The sequence below is a fragment of the Diabrotica undecimpunctata genome, chromosome 1 (genome assembly GCF_040954645.1).
Source record: "Diabrotica undecimpunctata isolate CICGRU chromosome 1, icDiaUnde3, whole genome shotgun sequence".
NCBI classification, from domain to species: domain Eukaryota; kingdom Metazoa; phylum Arthropoda; class Insecta; order Coleoptera; family Chrysomelidae; genus Diabrotica; species Diabrotica undecimpunctata.
Window position 1 is genome coordinate 58,695,813 of NC_092803.1, and position 23,596 is coordinate 58,719,408.

The 23,596-nt window shown below is 32.4% G+C and overlaps 1 protein-coding gene across 2 annotated transcripts in view; it reads left to right on the plus strand.

Annotated features, from left to right (window-relative positions):
- LOC140449676 (uncharacterized) overlaps positions 1 to 23,596 on the plus strand; it is a 107,372-nt gene that overhangs the window by 80,706 nt on the left and 3,070 nt on the right. The window contains exons 1-2 of one of the 2 annotated variants that reach the window (XM_072542952.1): positions 5,373 to 5,494; positions 19,084 to 19,413. In XM_072542952.1, the coding sequence (XP_072399053.1) occupies positions 19,085 to 19,413 (329 nt within the window). In that variant the 5' untranslated portion in view covers positions 5,373 to 5,494; position 19,084. Of the gene's footprint in view, positions 1 to 5,372; positions 5,495 to 19,083; positions 19,414 to 23,596 lie in introns of those variants that run through there. The other variant, XM_072542960.1, reaches the window with a different exon arrangement.

Below are 23,596 nucleotides of genomic sequence, written 5' to 3' on the forward strand. Positions count from 1 at the left end.
AATTTCATGTCCCAGGTATTTATATCTATCTACGAGTTCTATTTCTTTCCCACCAATACTGCTGTTCTGGTTGGGTATCAAATTGGTCAGTACAGTAGACATTTATAGTAAAGTGTTAATATTAAAATGAATCCAAAGTATATGTTGGGAAGGTTAATATTGTAACGAAATAGCGTACCTCCAACGCGTTGTAAGTGTCAGAGTGTATGAATTATTTTTTTACAACTATAAAAAATTTAATTTACTCTTTTACACATGTATTACAGATTGTGAATTAATTGGGAAAATTATAAAACAAATTTTATTAGAAGAATTAATTAAATTAACTTAATTATTGTTGTTTTCAAATAGTCAGTTATCTGTGGCAAATCCATTCAAGCCGACGACGATACGAGTAAAATGAGAAAATACCACATGGTCATATTCTATTTTTATAATAATATTTTAATAAATATAAATATTATCAAAATTAACCAAAAAATTCAATATATCTACCAATGTTATGTGTTATCGTCTTTGTATTTATAGACCAGGCAACTAACGATTTTCCCATGACACTCGTTGATACTGGTATCTAGCAACTGCTTTTGATAAATTTGTTGCTAACAATATGTAATAAACAAAATATGCAAAAGATTTAACTTACAAATAATAAATAAATGTAAATTATATGGAAAAGTTACCCAATTTTACTGAAAAAATATAGATTATAAATTAAAATGAAGGTTTTTACAGGTATTTTTGTTAATTTGTTCCTTAATTATTGCAAAAACAGCTACTAAAAAATTTTATTTAATAGTTAATACCTTTTCAACGCCACAAAAACTTTGATTTCGCGTGAGCACAAGAACAATATTACAAATTTAATATTTAGCTTTAAAAATTTCAACAAGTTTCACTTAACACTTATTGCAAAATTTAAATTGTTTATTTCAAAAAGATTTTATCTACAACGTTATTATAAGTAAACTATTGGATCTACATGAATTTTGTAAGCACCAAATTGAAGGAAAAGGCTTATTTTATCAAATAAATCATTCATTTAAGAAAAAATATTGGAAAAGAACTTAGGAAAGCCTATATTAATCTAATTAAAGGTTAAGGATAAAAAAAATAAGAGAAAAGAACAAAATCCGTAAAGCTACTTTAACATTTTACCGTGATTAATATTCCCCAAACAAGAACCCAGATAACACTGTAAAGTAAAATCATAAGAGAAAGATAACGAATGTCAACTCAGAAATACTCCCTAACATAGAATCCTTTGAAATAAAACAAGCTTTGGTACAACTAAAGCACAATAAGTCTCCGTGCTCAGATGGAAAACTTGTAGAAATGTTAAAGGAGGGGAGCGAAGTTATTCTCGAAGAATTGAAAAATTTTTTTCAACAAATGTCTTCACAGAGGAGAAGTCCTAGATGATTGGAATGCAAGTATAACAATACTTCTTTTCAAAAAAGAAGACAGAGGAGATCTGAAGAACTATAAACCAATCTACCTGCTGTCCCAAATGTACAAACTATTTATAAAAGTAATAACTAACAGGTTAACGTCGAAGTTCGATAGCTATCAACCGGTAGAGCAGGCAGGATTCCGAAAGGGTTACAGCACAGCGGATCATCTTCTTACAATCAGAACGCTAATAGAGAAAGCCAATGAATATGACTTGAACTTTGTAGCGTTTTTAAATTTGTGTCTATATATAATATTTAATATCTATATAATAATATAAATTCTGTATAAAGTTTTGTAGTCCGCCCCTATTTTGGTTATCTCGTTAGTACGCATTAAAAATTACCAGGGATCAGATCCTGTAGAAAATAGAAGAGAGAAATCGTTTCAATTTAATGTATCTTTCGATGGACTGAATTTTGTATGCTAGGAAATCTAGATTTTATATTTTGTTCTCATCAAAAAAATTGCATCATAAACAGTGATGACAGAGCAATGATGTTTATGCAGTCATAAACATCATTAGTGCATAGAAGAGTGCGCATTCTTACTCTGACTTACCTTAGCTGAATATATGTGAATTTTGTCTGTCATCACGCGAACTTATTTTTAGAATTAGCAATTTTTTGTTGATTTTTAGAAAAATTATTAAAAATTTTCAAAAAATCGACTTTTTTTTATTTAATTAATAGCTTTGGATAACTTGATCCATTCAGCCACGATAATGTATTTAACTACTTGAATTTATTAATGATGTATTTTCCTATTGCATTTGTTAACAAAATAGTATTTCGGCTAGAGGTAAATTAAAAATATATTATATTATCAATTCTAATACTGGATATATGCTGGATTTATTCGAAGTAAGTAACAGCCCTTGGATAAGAAAGTATTCTCTTGCACTGTACATAATCCGTTATATTGAATCAATACATTCCTGATAAGTATTTTTAGAAGTGTAAAGATACAAATGATCGGCGTATTGTAAAATATTACAATTAATACCCATATCATGTAGATTCATAGTATTGTTGTGAATTTATTAATTGTTATGTCTTTAATTTATAATGTCTTTATCAAAAGGTTCTTATCTAAATTTATTAAAAAGCACAATAACTGATATTAGTTTATTTATCACTAAACATACATAATTTATTAAAAAGCGAACGTAACATTTAAATTCGCGAGCGCGTCTTGAGAATTAACTCCCCTCTCCATATAAAATTTTTCCTTTATATAAACCTCCGTTAGTTCCGGAATTCCCTATAGCAGACTCGAACATAACGGGAACGCCATCGAATAGATTAGAAGCAGGTCAACTAGTTTCTCAACTGGTAGTGGCCCTTGACTCATTATTTCAGGTAAATTTCTGCCGGCTAATCGAAGGCTCTCGTAAAATCTACAACATAACAGCATTAGTCATAATATTTACGGTTATTTTAGGCCAGGATAATTATCGTAACAGTATATAGACTAAACAACAGAGGGCTAAGCAAAGATCCCTTGAATAAAGAATCTTGATAAACTAACCTTGGACCAATCAATTTATTATTGCACCGAATGAATACGTGTCTATTAATAAATAGATTAACCAATACCTGTGCACATCAAGTTGGGACTCCTATATGTATAAGTTTAAAATAACGTTATCATATGTACCCGAAATATCTAGAAATAGTGGATATCCTTTATTCCTTTATTTCTCCGAAATCCTAACTGAGCTACCGGGAATATGCCTTTGTTTTCACTCCACCATTTCAATCTAGTTTTCAGGATCCGTTCAAGTGTTTTTAGTAGATATGACATCAGAGAAATAGGCCACAAAGAAGTACGATCGTTTATTTTAGGTATAGGAATGACCAGACATTGCTTAAGAAAATCACAATTACTTATCTCCTTTTTGTAAAATGTTGTTAAATATTTTGCATAGATATAGCAATTTCGAGAAGATTTGTTAACATGAGGTAGTTCATACCGTCCATATTTGGAGTTGTATTATTTGACATTTTAATGTTTGCTGTAAGTTCCCTCGGAGTAATAGGAGTTAGTAAAAAGTGGGCATCGACAGAGTCGGGAGCAATTTTAGATAAAAGTCATTTTTCTGCTGATTCATCGTTAATGGTAATTTTTTCTAAAACTGAATTTTATTTACCGTTTTCCAAATGTTTGATGAAGGGGTTTGCCTATTAAGAGAAGAGCAATACTTTACCCAGCTAGATTTAGCTTTTAAGTGAAAAGTACGTTTACACATAGCCTCGTTTCTTTTACATTCAGTAAAATTTAAAAGATTAAGATTAGATTTAAACTTTTTAAAAAAAATTTTCGTCAAAATTGAAGCAGCCAACACCTAATTCCACCAGGGGGAATTTTTAAATATTTTGTTGACTGTTTAATAGGTGTGCATTATTTGTTCGCTACATTTGCAATAGAATCTAATAAGAATAAAATCATCTCGTTAGTATTATTATTAACTGGCTGCAATCGAGATGTAAAGCTATTTTTGCCATAATTAAGCAACAAATTAACAAACATAACTTTAAAAACTCTCGTTTCAAACGATTTTCTATGCTTTTCCAGTAAAATTTTGTCTTTTTTTTTTTTCTTTTTTTATATTATTTCCCAATATTCAACTTCATATCGTCCTGAAGCTAATTTGTTGTGGCATTTTAAAGTAATTACTATTTAAATGGGAATAAGCCACAATTAAAGGTTAAAGTACGTTTATTGACGTTTCAATTTCCACTTCGGAAATCGTTCTCAAAATACAAACATTAGTAAATTAAACAAATTTTGTTTTTTTGTTACTTGGTGAAAAATTCTTTTAATAATTTAATTTTATCTGACTCATTTATATTGACAATTCAGACATTCACTATACGTTTTAAAGTAGACGACCTTAAAATCATATTGCCAATATTGTTGAGTTGCGTTCCTGGGACGACTTTACTTGTAAGATACTTCATTCGATTACATGAAATCAACTTTAACTTGAGAATATCCGTCAGAAAAAAATCATAGCATGTAATTCGTCTTTAAAAAGACAAACACATGCCATGCTGACAGTAAAATTCTCCTGTTAGTGATTTCATAGTAAATTATGAGGGAAAAACCAGGAAAAAAACCTCATAATACTATCCCGACATGGTAAGTATATGGTCGTACATTTAGTTTACTTTCAATAAACACAAATTCTGATTTAATATGTTTGTTATTTAAAAAACATAAATGATGTATGCCTCTATATGTTACTGACTTACTAAAACTGGTATTTTCCTTTTAATAACTTCCTCTTTTAATATGGGTAACTAGATCCTACTATATTCTGCCGAGGAATTCGCGACACAATTGGTCTCATTTAGCATAATTAGAGCCGCTTCTTTGATTTTTCTCTTTTTACTATCCGTTTTTTTAGGACTATATTTGAATCATTCCATTGAACTGTATGTTCATTATCCCATGCGTGTTTATATATTTGAGATATGAATTTGAAATTATATATAATAATACTTTAATATTTGATACCTATTTGAATTTGATAGATCTCAATGAATTTGTATTTTGAGAACCATTTTCGAAGTGGAAATTGAAACGTCAATAAATGTACTTTAACCTTTAATTGCGGCGTATTCCCTTTAAAATCAAATAGCGATCTTACATTGTTTATATTTTGTTTATAAGTAAAAAAATGACATTTAATATTTTGCATATTTTGTTTATTACATATTGCAATCACCAAATTTATTAAAAGCAGTTGTTACATACCTGTATCAAAGAGTGTCAAGAAAAAGGCTTTTTATATGCTAATTTTCCAGGTCTATTATAGCTATATACTCTTGCACGGATTTCCACCATGCAGATTTTTTACGTTAGGTTTCTCAGGATAAGACGTATACAATACTTATACTGAGATAATACTTAGTATTAAAATATTGTTTGCTATTAGTAGTTACAAAGAGTACGAAGAGTAAGATTATTATATATAAATATCTGCTTAGTGAACTAATTTTTGTTTTATAAGGTGGTGGTTGAAAAAGCAATAAAGGTAGTGTAAACTTTAAATATTATTATTATTGGCAATTTATCCCTTTAAGGGAAGGCAATATACAACGTGAATCACTTATTTTCAGGGTTATTTTAATTTGACCCAAAACCTGTTAGATAATGTTAGGTAACCTCAAAACACCAAAGTTGGTTTACTATTTATTACGAATTACACCTTTTCCATTAGTATTATTATTATTATAATTTACACTAATTGCCTATTTTTAAGAAAACCACTCTAATTGTTGTTAGATTGTAACTTTTTCGTGTACATATGCATATTCATTGAGTGCATTACATTCGCCTAATATACTCAATGACATTAGAAGTGTTACACCTAAAGTAGAAACCCTCAATTTAGAAGAGTGATATCATAGTTTAAACGCCGAATATCCTCAAATTTAAATGTACACAGCGGCCCTCGAAAACTGCCTGTTTTCTCGATTGCAATTTGCGTTTCCTCATAAGAAATTACAGAATATATAAAGTAGTATATTTATTTGTGCTTTTCTATAGTAGACTTGACCAGAAGTTGTTGTACAGTGTAGCCAATTCTTGTTCACAAGTAGTAATTATGGTCATACAAAACCTGTATTCTTCCACGCAGCGATTATTACCGTCATAAAAATACAAAAAAACCTGATTTTTTCAATAGTAAAAATTAAGCACAAAATTGTAATGAAATAAATTTTATTTATATGTTCCGTTTCGTTACATATTTAAATTTATAAAATAAAAATCGATATTTTAAAACAATATTTTTCAATCGTTTGGCAACTTTGGAATTAGCGACGGAACTCCGTTTCAATTCAGTTCCACAGAAAGCCGTAAAACTAGTTTTTGTCGAGCGAGTGCCCATCAACAATAGGTTATTTACATTGGCGTTTCTGAGGGTAGGGTATTTTATGCGATAAGTTTGTGTTATTGATAAAACGTGTTATTGATAATACGAGTGTTATAGTTTGTCGTTTTATAGTAAATTTTTAGTTATATTCTGTGATTATTTGGTTTGAGTTTTATTGGAGTTGGACGAAAAATCGAGTTGTTCCAAGAGAAGACTGCAAAATTCTGATGTTGATTCCAAAAATGAAAAGCCGCAAAAGAGACGGAAAATGTTAACGTCCGAAGAGAAGGTAATGATACGAAACGTTTATGAAGGAATTGTCGGCAGAAAATGGAATTAAATGGTAGCCAAGCGGTCGACATTTGTAGCAGTTTAACAAAAGTATCCGTTAGTTGTATTTATCGTGTACTTAAAAATACATCTTAAAATAAAAAGCAAGAAAAAGGTAAAACTAGAGGTAGGAAAAGCATTGTTTTGGATGACGAGACAAGGAATATTATACGTCGAAAAATTCATTCATTTAATTTTCGGAGTGAAATTCCAACACTGAAAAATATTTCTCAAGAGCTCGAAAACGATGACTCCTTACCCAAGATATCTCGTAGAGTCTTAACCAGGACCATGCGTGAAATGAACATTCGATATGTAAAACTCAACAGAAAAAGTATGCTATTAGAAAAAAATAAAATTATTGTGCGGAGAAGAAAATATTTAGAAGAAATACGCAAAATTCGCAGCACTGGACGTAAAATATGTTATTTGGATGAAACCTGGATTAACCAAGGTTGGAAAAGTTTGGCAAGATTTAAATGTCAAACGTAAACGCGAAGCATTTATAGAATGCTGATATACAGGATTAAAAGCTCCATCAGGAAAGGGACGGCGTTTAATCGTCACCCATATAGGAAGTGATACAGGGTTTCTTGATGATGGTTTTCTTCAATTTGAGTCGAAAAAACAGGTGATTATTAAAGAAATTGAAAGGGAGGATTCAAGAATGGCTTACAGAAAAGGGGATTGCATACGAAGAATCAATGCTTAAAATTTAGCTACTTGACATTGCATGGTTAAGGAAAATTGAATATCTTAAAGCTACGGGGTCGCCAAACACATTATTAATTTCTTTTTTTTTTGATTACTTGTTAATAAAAATTCTTGACAACGTTATCGTTGCATTCTTGATGTAAATCTACAATGTTGCCAAAAAATTCAGTTCAAGAAATTATTCCTCCTGGATGTAACACTTCTAATGTCACTGAGTATATAATAATTTTGTGTTCGTGAATGTTAAAATTTACAATGACTATCTTTTCATAAAATGGTAGGTTGCCACTTCATCTTTTGCGCGGTTCGATACTTCTTCGGCCGATTGGTACTTATCTCTTGCTATTTTGACCACACGGGTCTCCTCCATTCTGTGGTTATTCCTTTCTTCTTTTCTACGTTGTGTCTATTCATTTGTACACTGTACGTTACATTTTCTTCTAATGCCTTCACTTCTCTTTCAATCTTTCATCGTATTTCCTGGAATTTGTAATCCTGTACTCTGATCTCTGATATTTCCAGTAGCCTTTGTGTTGTGGCTGTGTCAGGTCTTGTTTCTGAGGCATATGTCATTACACTGGCTATATAAATTCTTGACTTCATCTCAGTGTTAATGTGTCTGTTTCGCCATATAGTACTATTAAGTCATCCTGTCAGTCTATTTGCTTTTTCTACTTGATCTCTCAATTCTTTGTCCAGCTCTATATATTTGGACAGTGTAATTCCAAGGTACTTAGTTAACGCTTTTGATGATTTCATCCATGATTAAATTAAAGAGCATAGGGCTCAAGGAGTTCCCTTGTCTTATTCTGCTGCCTATTTATATAGGTTATGTAAGTTGTCCATCTATTCTGATTTCCATTTTGTTGTTTTGGTAGTTGTTTTCTTGGTAGATAGTATTTAACAAGTTTATACCTCTGTACTTTTCTGGCTGTTTTTTATCTCCTTGTTTTAACAATAGAATTATAATAGTTCGCTCGTTCTCCATTCTTCAGATAATTTATTGTCTTTCAAGCGTTCAAGCGAAGAAACGATAAGCGAAGCTATTATGGCGGCTTACCAGGAAAATTGTCCAGAAAAAACAAGGAAAAGTACGGGCAGTAATACAGTCTGGTGGAACAACGGCTTAAAGAAGATGAGGTCGGAAGTCTGAAGCCTATTTAATAGAGCCAAAAGTAACCAAGATTGGGATTCCTACAGGTATAAGCTAACGCTATACTATAAAGAAATTCGGAAAGCCAAAAGAAATTCATGGAAAGAGTTTTGCGAGGAGATTACAGATATCCCGGCATGTTCTAGAATCCATAAAGTCCTAGCAAAGGATGGTGCTACAATCAAAGAAGTAGGTTTCCTAAAGAAAGCTAATGGCAAATTTATGGACACCAAAGAGGAAAGCCATATAGAACTAATGAACACGCACTTTCCGGGCTTTTAGATGATGCAGATAGGCAAACCAACATAGAACAAAGGCTCACTAGACCAACAGCCACAGCAACCACAAGACCAAACAGAATTAGATGGGCTATAAATAAGTTTCGGCCATATAAGTCACCGGGAACAGATAGCATATATTCAATACTGTTGCATATGGGATTAGAGGTATTGATACCACACTTATGCAAGCTCCTCAAAGCCAGTTTAGCATGGGGAGTCATACCGGAAATACGGCAAAAGGTCAAAGTCATATTCTTGCCTAAGGTAGGTAAAGTATCAGACCTAACACCAAAGTCATATAGACCGATAAGCCTATCTTCTTTTCTATTAAAAACGCTGGAAAGGCTTTTTGATAGGTACATCAGAGACGAAGTGCTAAAAGATAATACTCTAAGCAATCGTCAATATGCATACCAACCTGGTAAATCTACGGACTCTGCGTTGGATGATCTAAATAGGCTTATCTGAAAGTCAATGGAAGACAAAGAGATAGCAATGGCCGCTTTTTTAGATATAGAAGGGGCATTTAATAATGTTACTACCAGCTCTTTGATAGGGGCTATGAGTAGACGAGGCGCACCTGCGGTAATATGCAGATGGATAAGGGCATCCCTGTAAGGACAGTAATGTCCACTCTGGGTTAAGCAACCATCAAAGCAAAAGTAGGAGGAGGCTGTCCACAAGAAGGAGTTCTGTCCCCTCTACTTTAGGCAACCTTGGTAGATGATCTCGTCAGAAATCTGTCCACAGAAGGCTTTTATTGTCTAGGATATGCTGACGATATAGCAATCATTGTCAGGGGCAGGTTTGCTCAGGTAGTGTCTGAGAGAATGCAAGCAGCCCTAAATATAGTTGACGACTGGTGTAAACAAGAGAGACTGATATTCAATGCTCAGAAAACACAAATCGTCAACTTCACCAAAAAAAACAGCACTACAAGGCCTAAAATCACCGGTGCTGGGAAGAACAGAGATTTCATTTGCCAAAGAAACAAAATACCTTGAGGTATATTTTGATCATAGGCTTACATGGAATACTCACATTCTAAAAACCACACAGAAAGCTACTATGTCCCTGGGCAGATGTAGAAGAATGTGCGGTAAGAATTGGGGACTTAACCCCAAAATGACTCTATGGTTATATACAAGGGTTATTAGACCCATGATAACCTATGGCTCGGTGACGTGGTGGACAAAGACGCAGCAAATGGGAGCAATAAGGCTGCTAGGTAATACACACAGGTTGGCATGCTTGTGTATTAGGGGGGCCTTAAAAACAATTCCTACTGCATCGTTGAAAGTCCTGTTGAATCTACCACCACTTTATATCTTTATACAGGGCGAAGCCAGATCAGTGATGCACAGATTAATCCATAGTCAGCGACATACAAGATGCATGGTACTAATAACAGAAAGCTAATCGAGGAGCTAAAAGCCGATATTGTGATGGGGAAACCTATCGATACAACAGTTACGAGATATAGCTTTAACAATAAGTTCACAATTAAGATACCAGGCAGGAAAGACTGGAATAAAGGTGTACCCATACAAGCTGCTGCTACCTGGTACACGGATGGCTCAAAAACATCGGAGGGTGTGGGAGTCGGCATAGTAGTGACAAATCAAGGGATACATTTCCCGGTAAGTCTATCTAAGGATATGACAGTTTTCCTGGCGGAAATAACTGCAATCCATCACTGCGTGGAAGAAATAGAAAGGCAGGAAAGAACGTTCTGTTCAGTTCCCATCTTCATAGATATTCAGGCAGCGCTTAAGGCACTCAATTCTGTAGAGGTCAATTCTAAACTAGAATGGGATTGCGTGTGTGCCCTAAATAAACTAGGAGACCGTAGCAAAGTTACGATAGCCTGGGTACCGGGGCACGAGGGTCATAAGGGCAATGAAAAATCAGATGAAATGGACAAACAAGGCTCATCATTGCCATTCATTGGACCGGAACCCTTCTGCGGAGTTACAAAATCAGTAACAAGAATAGTTACAAGAAAGTGGGTAGCTCACAAATCTCTGGAATGGTGGAGGAATTCACCAGGACAAAGACACGCGAAACAGTTCATTAGAGAACATTTGCCAAAATTTACGGCAGACCTAATAAGCAAAGACAGAAAAACACTCAAGGCCATAGTAGGTCTGCTAACAGGGCACTGTAAGCTGAATAGGCACTTGAAGCTGATGGAATTATTAGATGATGACCTGTGCAGATTTTGTCACCTCAAAGAAGAGCACATTTTATGTCAGTGTGACAGTCTGGCAAATGTGCGGTTCTTTGCATAAGGAGAAGAAAATCCACCGGAAAATAGCTACATGGAAGGTACAGTCTCGAAACTACTAGACTTTATAAAAAGGGTCAGTCTAGAGAATGTTATCTATAACTAGAGGAACACAATAGACCTCAAAAGGTCGCAGTGGAATAGGCTGAAAGGCCACCTCTCTTAATCTAATCTAATCTTAAACTTATCTTCTGATTTATTACTACTTTTAAAATTTTAGTTGTAAGTTTTAGGGTAGTATTTAACAAGTTTATACCTCTGTACTTTTCTGGCTGTTTTTATCTCCTTTTTTAACAATAGAATTAGTTCGCTCGTTCTCCATTCTTCTGGTAATTTATTGCCTTTTATAATTTTATTAATTAATGTCGTTAATTGTTCTGTTATTGCTGCTCCACAGTATTTCAGTAATTCGTTTGGTTTCCCGTCTTTACCAGCTGCTTTTCTATTCTCCAGTTTTTTAAGTATTTTACGACCTTCGTGTATATTTGTATTTAGTTCATCACTTGTAGTCACTTCCGTTGTTTCTGGTTCTAGCGTCATTTTTTTTTTCTTCTATATAGAGTTTATTTGGATAGTCAGTCCACATATACTTTTCTATGTATTTTGGCTCTATTAGTTCCTTTACCTCCGTTCTTTGACCTCTTATAAAACGCCATATTTTCTTTTGTAGACCGTAAAAATCATGTTCTATTTCTTTCGAAAAGAGTTTGCTATGATCATTTTTAATTTTTCTTACAAGTACATGTGTTTTGTTTCTAATTGTCTTGTAACTATGGTATGCCTCTTATGTTTTGGTTGACATGTATTTCAGGTAAACTTTTTTCTTTTCTTTACATTATTTATTCACTTTAATACAAAACCGCGGAGTTCTTCGCCTAAGGAACGATTTATTTTTATTTATATTTCTTTCATCAAGAACTTCCTTGACCGAGGCTAAGATATTAGATTTAATTTTACCCAGCTTTCTTCGTCTCGTATCACTTTCAGTGATGTATTTATCAATAAGTATAAATACTAAGTTATGTTAATAACTATAAATATATAAATAAATTTTTGTTCAATAAGTATATTGAACAATAAGTATATTTTTTATTGTTCTAGTTCTATAGTAACGTCTTTCGTTTTATTTCACCAGCCCTGTACGTCCCATTTTGTCGCTGTGGTCGTCGTCCATGTACTCCATCCAGTATTTTCCGAATTCTGGGCTTAGTTGGAATAAAAATTTTTACAAGTAATTGGAGACAGGCTCAATTTCCAAACCCTCCAAGTCGGGTGCAGGATAATTTTTTCTTAGGATGTTTTTCTCATATATTAATTGTCTTTCAAGACTTCAGAGATAGGTATTTTCTTTAATATTATTTCGACTTCAGCAGCATTGAATAGAACCTCATCTGCTCCATTCGCCATTGATCTTTATCTGTAACCCTAGACAGGGGCCCTCACAGGGTACTATTAACCGGAACAAGTTAAACCCTGGTTTTTTACGAGGTTGTTACTCCTTCCTCCTCCTTCATTATCCCTTGTGTTATAAGGACCCTGGATTGGAACTGGTACAGCGGAATGCCCTAAATAATTTTAACAGTTAAAAAAATGCTGGCTTTATTTTCTCTATTCGGTACATAATGTCCAAAGATTGATCTCAGTCTTCGTTGACAATGGTTACAATACACGTGTATGTCTTTACTCTCTTTATACGGTGACAATTTACTTATATCTCTCCAATATGGATTTTGTTTTTGGGGATTATATATATTTTCAACGAAAGTCCGTATTTTTTACTTACTTTCGTAAATTTATCCTTAATATTTTGAAGTTTTTCGGGACGATTTGCAAAAGCTACTGTATCGCAATCATATACTTTGCTGTTTATTTTGTCGACATTCATCTTAATTCCACTAACTTTCTAATATAATTCTTCCAAATTTTTTTCTAAATATACGTTAAACACTAGAAGTAACAATAGAAAGTATGAATCCTTGTTTTAATCTTAATCTTAATCTTAATCATCATCTTAATTGACCATCTTAAAGGAATACTCTAATGCCGTTATGAATAATTTCGGTGACAATGTGTCTCCTTGCCTTATCTCACGTTTTATTTTTATTGGTCAGGTTTTATCGTGTATCTTAAAAATCATAGTGGCATTTTTGAAAATATTGTAAATAAGTTCACTATTGTAAACGATCAAAATATAGTACTTCGTGTGGTAAAATGAATGCAAATAATTCAAATTGTAAAAGATCAAAATATTATAGTACTGATTAATTATATAATATACTAAATAATAATTCATCTATATAGTGAAGATGGAGACAGTGAATCCAATAATAGTGTAGTTCTGTCAGATGAAGATACAGGTATGTTTATTATAAAGTACAGATATGATTCTAAAACGAGATTTGAGAACTGAATTCAAAATTATATCATAACTTCATTTGTATACATGTTTTGAAATGTTTATTTCTAATATCAACCTTTTAAAATATTATCAACAGAATTATTTTACAGCATTAGATTTTCTTGTACAATTGCTTTATTTTCTTCTTTTTTAAATATTGAAAAAGAAAATGTATATTCTGGATTGATTAAAGCGTTGCATGGAACTGCAGATAGGAATGAAAATATACAGGAGGAGCCAAATTTAAGTGAGGATTCGTGGAAAGATGGTCCTATTGGAACGCAAAATTTTAATTCTACCAAATCTTCTGGGTTATTAGTAGATTTTCCAGGGACTTCAATATCATTTTTTTTGCCTTCTTGTAGAAGATTTTTTTTTGAGATAGTGCAGAAAATAAATGTTTATGTCGAACCGTTATTTTTATCCGATGTTGCAGAACATTCACGTATAAATCAATGGAAGCCCGTGTCTGTTAACGAACTTAAAACAATTTTTGAACTTACATTGGATATGGGAACATGGAAAACCAATAGAATACAGGACTACTGGAATACCGATCCTCTTTTTCAATTGAAATGTTTCCATAATAATATGAGCCGAGATCGTTACTTCCTTATTTTGAGATTTCTACATTTTGCCAGAAATCCAGAAGAGAGTATAATAGAAGATAAACTCTATAAAATTAAACCACTTTTAAATTACTTCAATAATATAACGGCTGAAATATATCAACCAGGAAAAAATCTATCCCTTGATGAAAGTATGGTATTGTGGCGTGGTAGATTATCTTTTCGAATATATATATATATATATATATATATATATATATATATATATTGTTATGATATGTAAAATCGAGAAAAATATTGGTTTGTTTAAAAATATTTCAAAATTCAATAACATTAAAATAATTCAGATAAGTAGGATAATATCCAACAAACATTTCGAAGAAGGAGAGTTATTAATTTCTTGAATTACCTGTACCAAACAAAAAGTAAGCTTTGCATAAATTATTTCTTTGTTATACTTGAGTGACCCGCATAATTTTAAGTGAAAACAAAAAGACAATTGAACGGGGTTTTCCAAAATACATTAATGCAGTGATTAGGGACAAATAGAAGAGATTTTAGATAGAGGTTTTTGTTAGTTTTTAAGAATTATAGAAAATATTATTTGTAAATAAGTTTTAGGAAATTTTATAATTATAGGTAAAAATTTGTTTGTTATCGAAATAAAAAAATGGGGGAATTGTGACGAGTTTTGATTGGCGGAGATTGAAAAAGGTGGGATAAGATGTAGGAAAAAGTTTAGTGAGATTGAGGAGAGAGAAAAGAGGATCAGTCGGTTTTCCAAATTTGTAAGAGCAACGGTGATTGTTCTCTGTCAGTTCCTGAGAAGTAGCAAGCAGTAGTGTTGAATGTTAGTGAGTTTTTGTGGAGTTAGTGTATCTGACAGAAGCTGGAGCAGCAAAATATTGTAAGTCATATTTTCCTACTTATATTCCAAGAGTCACTGTTCAGGCCAACGAGAGATTCAGTTTATCGTAAAGAGAAGATATTCCAAGAGTCATTTTTCACTCGGGCCAACGAGAGATTCAGTTTATCGAGAGGAGAAAGGCTATCATAATTTGAATGATTGTTGCTTTTGAAGGAGATCATTAAGGACGATATACTTGCAACAATCTGTTGTAAGATTGCTGATTACATAGGGAGCGGTTGAGAGGAGATAATATAGTCTACAAGGAACAAGGATTTGGACCACTCATCATCAGAGAGAGATATTTTGTTTTCTGCAGTTTTTTTTCTTTTATTGATAACACAATTTTTACACTTAATTTAGAAAGGATATAAATATTTTGATTAGGAGAGTTAGAATAGTTCGGAATTTTGAGATTTCAATTAATATTGTTGGTACCATTAATTTTGATTGTTCACGTACGTAGAACAAAATTTTTGAGAATCATTATATGAGATTTGTTTATTGAAAACTTTTGAGTGTGAATTATTTCATTATTTTTATTTCAATATATAGTGTTAGATCATATGTGTTTTTTATTATTCCGGTATTCTCTGGACCTTACCTTTCACATGTAATAGCATAGATATTGAAGCACGAATTTAACCCTGAGATAAAAGAATTAAAAATTGTGATAGAGTCATAATCATATCATCTAGATAATTTTAATTAATCAAAAAAATTAATTAGCTAATTATTGCTTGGCGCACCAAGACTTTAAATATCACAATAACATATATATATATATATATATATATATATATATATATATATATATATATATATATATATATATATATATATAATCAAACGTCACAAATACGGACTTAAATTGTATGTGTTGGCAGAACCCAACGGCTTAAAGCTTTGTATGAAATTATATACAGGACGTTATGACTCTGCAGGTGAAAAAGGCCACTCTGAAAAAGTAGTTTTAGAACTAATGCGAGATCAACTTAACGTTGGGCATTCTCTTTTTATAGATCATTTTTATGAAAGTGTTGATTTAGTAAACAAGCTTTTACAAAACAATACCTTCTGCACTGGAACTTTAATATCCAAGAGAAAAGGTAACCCTAAAACAGTTTTAAAACTAAACTAAAGGAAAGTGGAGAGATAAAAAATAAGTTATGTACATATTCAAGGAATTTAAAAATCATCTCATCGAAACTGAAAACAAAAGAAACCAAATAAAAATAAAACCGCTACCTATATCCAAATATAACGAGTTTATGAGTGGTGTTGATCGCAAATATCAAATGCTCGCTTACTATCCATGTGAGCGAAAGACGCTCAGATAGTAATAAAAAAAGTATTCACATATTTCCAGTTTTGTTATTAAATTCCTATTATTTGTACTAAAGTTATACTCCATACACTGGAAAAAAATGAATTTAATAAATATCGTTTAGAAATTATCAGATATCTCTTAAAAAATTCTGAAATAGTATTGGTTACTACAGCATACAAACAACAGACAAGCACAACATTTCAAAAATTTTAAATGTTGATAGTAAAAGTCGGATAAAGACAAAATCAAAGACGCACATGTGAGTCTCTTAGCATATGGATGAAACATTATTGATCTAGTGCTGACGAGACCTATGAGCTTAACGTGTTAAAAAAGACAAAATTTAGCAAAAACTTTATAAATGTATTCTGCCAACAAGAAACCAATTACAATTATAACGATTTACAAAAAAAATACTCTCAAAATTGACCTATCAATAGCATATCGTTAGGCTTTATGCATGCGACGTGTTAATAGAAGATTTTTTCCAATATACTCCTTTTACAATTAAAAAAAGTGATAAGTTTATATATAAAGACATAGGGAATGTCCAATTTTTCTTATGATTTTTTTTTTTTCGATATACACTCTGGGCCAAAATTAACCGGCCACCTTAAAAATGGGTAATTTTTGATGTCTTATATCTCCTAAACCTATTGTCCGATTTAAGTGATTTTTTTAATATGTTATAGCCTTATTCCTTGATAATATCGTTATAATAATATGGTTGCTAAACAGGTAAATTTTCATTGTATACCGGATGTACAAATTAAACTGTGATTTTCTTAAAGTTTGTATCACGCTGTGAAATATTCTAGCATTTATAAAATATTGAAATTAAAACCCAACTATAATCTAATATTTCTCAACATTTTGTTTTTTGATTCTCATTCGCTTATGTTGGATAATACAAAAGTTAGGTAGTTTAACAACTAGTCATGTTTTTTATCAATACAGACGATTTAACTCACCAGCAAAATTAACCCCACCACCTTTATTATTTTTTTGTTTACATTACCTGTGACAGTTTGTTTCCTAAATTTGTGTCATCGAAGGATTTTTGACATATAGTCGTTTCCGTGTTAATAACAATTCTTGAACAATTTTTAATTAAAATTAACAATTAAAATTGTAATTTAATATCATTGTGAGCGAATATTGTTTAAGTTGAAATTTTAGTTTATTTTATTTATTGTTTGTGATTTTAAAAATGCCACTCGTTCCAACTGATGCCGCTAGGGCAGTGGCTTTAGTTGATGCTGGTTACAGTCAACGTCATATCGCTGGTAAACTCGATGTACCCAGAACTACGGTACAAGATGCAATCAAACGATTTCGGGAGACAGGATCGTACAACCGCAGGCCAGGTCAAGGCCGAAAATAATGCACTTCAGTTCGAGATGGCCGCTTCATTGTCACTAAAGTATTAAGAAATCGCTTTTGCACCGCTCCTGAAGCTCGTAGGTCTCTTCTTGAGGCGAGAAACGTTAGTGTGAGTAGACAAACGATTAGAAGACTGTCAGAAATAAACCTGAGGACTTTTCGTCCAGCTCGTACACCACAACTGCTCCCACAACACCGTAGGGCTAGACTTCATTTTGCGCGAGAATATGCTAACTGGACTATGGCGGAATGAAAGATGAGAGCAGAATAGCCCTAAAATGTCCAAATAGTCGCCAACGTGTCTATAGACGTCAAAATAAAAGGTTTGATGCATGCGCTATAACCGAAACAGTGCCTTACCGAGGAGTCAATAATGATTTGGGGAGGTATTTCTTACGAAGCGCGTACTGATCTTGTTGTGTTCGGTAGAGGCACTGTGAATGCCCAAATATACTTGCAAGAAGTTCTCCAAGACCATGTCATGCCTTTTGCACCATTCATTGGTGATAACTTCAGACTAATGCATGACAATGCACGTTGCCATACAGCAAGATCTACCCGTGAGTACCTTAATGAGGTTGAGATTCAAGTACTACCATGGCCAGCACACAGTCCCCATCTTGACCCAATTGAGCATATCTGGGACAACCTCAAAAGACGGGTAAGAGCAAGAGTACCAGCCCCTGCATCCTTTGAAGAGCTGAAGACAGCTGTGGTAAAGGAGTGGCACAATATTCCTCAATCTGATATCCAGGATATCATGAGGGTATTGCCATACCGGCTCCAAGAAGTCCTAAGGGCTAGAGGCGGCAACACCCATTATTGATACCCAATTTTTTTTCAATTAGACTTTGATTTCCAAAATATTGTTAATCTGAATTTTCTTCGATGTTATTCATTGGATTTTTACTGTAACAAATGACTTTTTTTCAAAAAGATTATTTTTTCTCTTCCGCGGAGATAAAAATTGATATAAAACATGTGTAGTTGTTAAAGCACCTAACTTTTGTATTATCCAACATAAACAAATTAATCAAAAAACAAAATGTTGAGAAAGCATGACGCTAGACTTACGATTTAATTTCAGTATTCTACAAATGCTAGAATATTCCACAGGGTGATGTAAACTATAAGAAAAAACACAGTTTGATTCGTATACAATAAAAATTTATCTGTTTAGCAACAATATTATTATAAAGATATTGTCAACAAATAAGACATAACATATTAAAAAAATCACTTAAATCGGACAACAGGTTTAGGAGATATAAGAAATCAAAAATTACCCATTTTTAAGATGGCCGGTTAATTTTGGCCCAGAGTGTATGTATTAAATAAAATACCCCCATAAAAATTGACATTTTTAATGTATTTACATGCAGTTTTAATTTTAGAATGAAATCACTTCTATTTCTTCTGCTCTTCTATAACTGGCAGATTTCCTTCACCCAAAAGTGCTCAAGTCCGGATGTATTAAGAAAGAAATCATTTATTTATAGAACAGTACCATCATCTCAAATTGAACTGATAGAATGTTTCTATACTGACGGCAACCCGCAAAATAATTATTACGATATTACCGACAACTGCGTTACTGCTGCGAGGACCAAAATATTTATTGACAAATATGGCAACGAACACAATGTTAATGTGGATGGATCCAAAATTTCTCTTAAAACGTACTATGCCGATGCTGATACATCACAGAACGTAGTTTTTCTTAAGTGAGTATTGTATTAAGTAAGCAGATCAGTTCGTTGAAATAAGGTTTTCTCGTATGAGTTCATAATCCTTTTTGATAGCATTTGCAAGTGTGCTTTTCTCTATCAAAACATTAATGTTTTATTTATTGGCTTCAAAATTTACAATAGAAATAGATCATGTCGCTTTGTCAAACAATAAAGTATATCGAGGAATAGTATTGCTGCAAGAATATGATTTCGAATTTAAAGACATAAAAGGGAAATATAACATCATCGCGGACGCTCTTACTACGGATAAAAACTTTTAAGACTAGAAATCGATAGAATGGGAGGTAAACATGGCAATTATTCTATGAGAGAGATAATGAGATATCAGAGATATGAAACAGAAAGGACAATAGTCAAAAAGAGAAAACGATATTAGAATGAGAGGTGGAGATGGCAATTATTCTATGAGAGAGATAATGAGATATCAGAGATATGAAAGAGAAAGGAGAATAGTCAAAGAGAGAAAACGATATTTATATTACAATATATCAATGAAGACAACTATATGTTATGTTATAACAAATCAACTGACAGGCAGAATTGTAGAGACACTAAAACAACGGACACATCGAAAGAAGGACAGTCTTATTAGTCTCTCGAGAAAAAAATGCTCCTTTTTTTAACTTGACAGCATCGTACTTATGACGACCAAAAATAGTCAGAAATACGTATTTACGGTTGCCTTCCATCTATATACCTATTTTGTTTTTTGTTTTTTTTTAGTTTTTTGTTATATTTAAAGCCTTTTTAAAAAAATCTAAACCACGTCGATTTTTAAATTTAATGTTCTATATTTTACAATAAAATTTTATTATACAAGGTGATACACATTACAGTGATGACGTCATCGGCTCTTTTTTTAATGTAACACCCTGTATTTTAGGACATTTTTAGATCGATAAAAATGAGCTGATTTCAAATAAGTATAATACTCGGGTCTAATGGATATAATTTGAAAGATATGCGCTTAGAAAATAAATTATTTATTATCAAAAAAGTAGCCTACTTCTAGTTTTTGGTAAACTGTAATTATTTTTAGTAACGTTCAATAACAATTAGGTAGTACAATAATTGTATTAATTCGTGAATGTTCTGTATTATTGTTTAGAATTAATTTTAAGTAGAAATGAATTTGATTGTAAAGCAAAGAATAGAAATACTCATGATGATTGGGTATGGAGACAAATAGCGAACTCAGATGGAAATATATAATATATTTAATGATAAATATCCAGAAATACTCATCACGCAGTCAACAGTAAGTAAGATTGAAAAGAAATTTCGAGAAACTGGTACGGTTGAAAATGCACGCAAATCAGGTCGTCCCTCTGTAAATTATGTTACAACATTAGATGTTCTACTTGCTTTTGAAGAAGATGCGCACACTTCTGTTTGTAAGGTTAGTAGTGATCTCGATGCTTGCAAAACAACGGTACACAAAGTACGTAAAAGTAAGTGAAGTAAATTAAATGCATAGTTGTACAGGAATTAAACGAGGATGATCCAGATAAAAGTATACAATTTTGCGAAATAATGATGGATAACAGCCACCGAAACCCTCTTTTGGTTCAAAATATTATTTTTTCTGATGAGGCTACAATCAAATTAAATGGCGAGGTCAACCGTCAGAATTGTAGATACTGGGCAAAAGAAAACTCCAACTGGATGCGGGAACATCATATGCAATACCCGCAAAAGGTAAACGTATGGGCTGGCATTGTAAGAAATAAAATCATTGGACCCTACTATTTCGAAGTTAATTTAGACGGGCCAGCATACCTTCAGTTTTTAAGTGGGTATCTCGTACCTATATAGTATAGGTGTAGTACCAACGACACAGACCAACTTTTAACTCGTTTTAACTGACAAGAACCACGTGTTAAAAACCGAGCAGGGAGACATGTAGCTCCTCAAGTATTATATTTTATCCAATGTCATCGACCTAGAGTCACCATATAATTTAATTTTGGAAAGATGTAATCCCATATATGGATGTCATAGCCACGAATTCATTGTTAGCTTCAACTACATAAGGAACTGAAGATGATCTGATTAGATTGAAAACGTTATGCTACTGTATAAATTTTGACATTTGTAAGAGTTTTAACTATATGTTTTTATATAGGTACCTAAATACAATGGTGAAGTGTTTTAACTTCTGTATGTTTTTTTTAAACGATGGTATACAGCCAACTACTGTGATTTTACCATTAATTTTTATTTTTTTGTTCACAAATTTTCTTGGCACTTCCCAAATAGAATGCAAAAAATTGCATAGCGATTCATCTTAATACGGAAAATTGGTAGTTTTAGAGCTTTTTGGTGCTTCTTTTCCTCTCTTAGTAGAGTAAAGATATTCAGGATAAAATAAAAATAAAAATTGGACGAAAAAATATGATAACACAAAAATTTTGAATGATAACACAAAAAAAGACAAGCAACAGTCTACATCAAAGATCGAAATATTTAAAAATAAAAATAAAAGCACCAAAAGGGTACAGTACGGACTAAATTTAACAAACATAATTACTCAAAAAAGAAGGTATGAAGAAGATTAAGAAACTGAAGGGACAAACATGGAAGAAATATGCGGATCTTATAGGCTACTAGATATCTATAATATTATTTGACATAATATCAAAAAATACTAGAAGATGGGCAAAAAATAGGGTATAATAGAATGGAACCAATTCAAAAAGATGTAACAATGTTCGCAGACGACCTTGTTTTTTGGGAGACAGCTACGAAAAATTAAAAAATTAAAGACACTGGCAGATTTGGAAGAAAGAAATAAAGATGGATATAAAGGAAGAGAAGGTCGATGTTAAAGTCTTAACATATTCCCAATAATCCCTCATTACTCTGTTATAATTAAGAAAACACGAAAATATATTCTATTATTTTCGATGTACCTCGACTCAAATAAAATGAGTTTTTTGTCTCGTTTAGAATCTTGCTATAAACAGGTTGCTTGTTTTAGTATCCAACACACTTTTATATTATTTTTACCGCCAATTCTCCCCTTCTTAATATAAAAAAGTATCTTTTTTATAACCACAACTGCCAACCGCCTCGCTAATTCGTTACAAAAAAACAAGTTTTTTATCTACCTAGAACTGGTTCAACAATATCGGAACTCGTAAAGAGGCCATAAATCTTTAGTTTTATTGTTTTATTATTATGCAGTTTCTTCGTAATGTATAAAAAAAAGTGGTTTTTTAGAACTTACCGTTTGGGACATGTAAGGTTCGTTATAAAACGGTAAAAATTCGTTACAACGGTTGAAAGATTGGCGGTTGTTTTTCCCTATAAAAGCTTGAATCAAAGCGGTGTTCAGAAACGTCGTGCTTGGCCCTAGTACCAAACAGTTTATACTCAAGACTTCGCTCGCGGCCATCGTGCCAGTAGTTACTTCAAACCCTTCTCACACTTCGTGCTCGCCCCTAGTGCCAAACAGTTCACATTCAAAACTTCTCTCGCAGACTTCGCACTCGATTCTTAAGTAGGATAGTTCTCAGACGCGCTTTACGTAAACTTTACCTTTGTATATATAGCAGAAAAATAAATAGTTAGTGTAAGTTTAATTAGATAAAGAGCTATTTGTTTTGTAGTTGTTACCATACTTGTACGTCCCTAATAAATAAATTTTGTTACGAAAATAATTTTTTAAAAAACCGTTTTTGGCTTTGACTTTCGTAACTGTCGCAGTCAGTAGTATGTTTCAAAGTTTTATAGTGTTTTCGAGTAAACGCCATTCGTAACTTTTGTAAACTACAATCTTTGTAAACTAGAGTGCAACGTAAAATAAAGTGTCAATAAATACAACAATGCATTATTATTACCGATTCGACGTAGAAATTGTTTTCAACGAAGGATTATTTAATCCAAGTCCAACTACTTAACCAGTTCCAACGTCTGGCCCGCTTCTTGTGTGGTAGAAAGGAGATAATTCATAATAATCGAGATAATAATAAATAAGGAACAGAAAACACAGAATAAAATAATTAAAACAAAGAGAAATAATAGAAAGCATAAAATAATCAAATCTAAATATCTTGTTCTTCTTCTTTAAGTACCATTTCCGCGACGAAAGTTGGCAATCATCCTGGCTATTCTGACCTTCGGGGTAGCTGCTCTGAACAATTGCCTTGAGCTG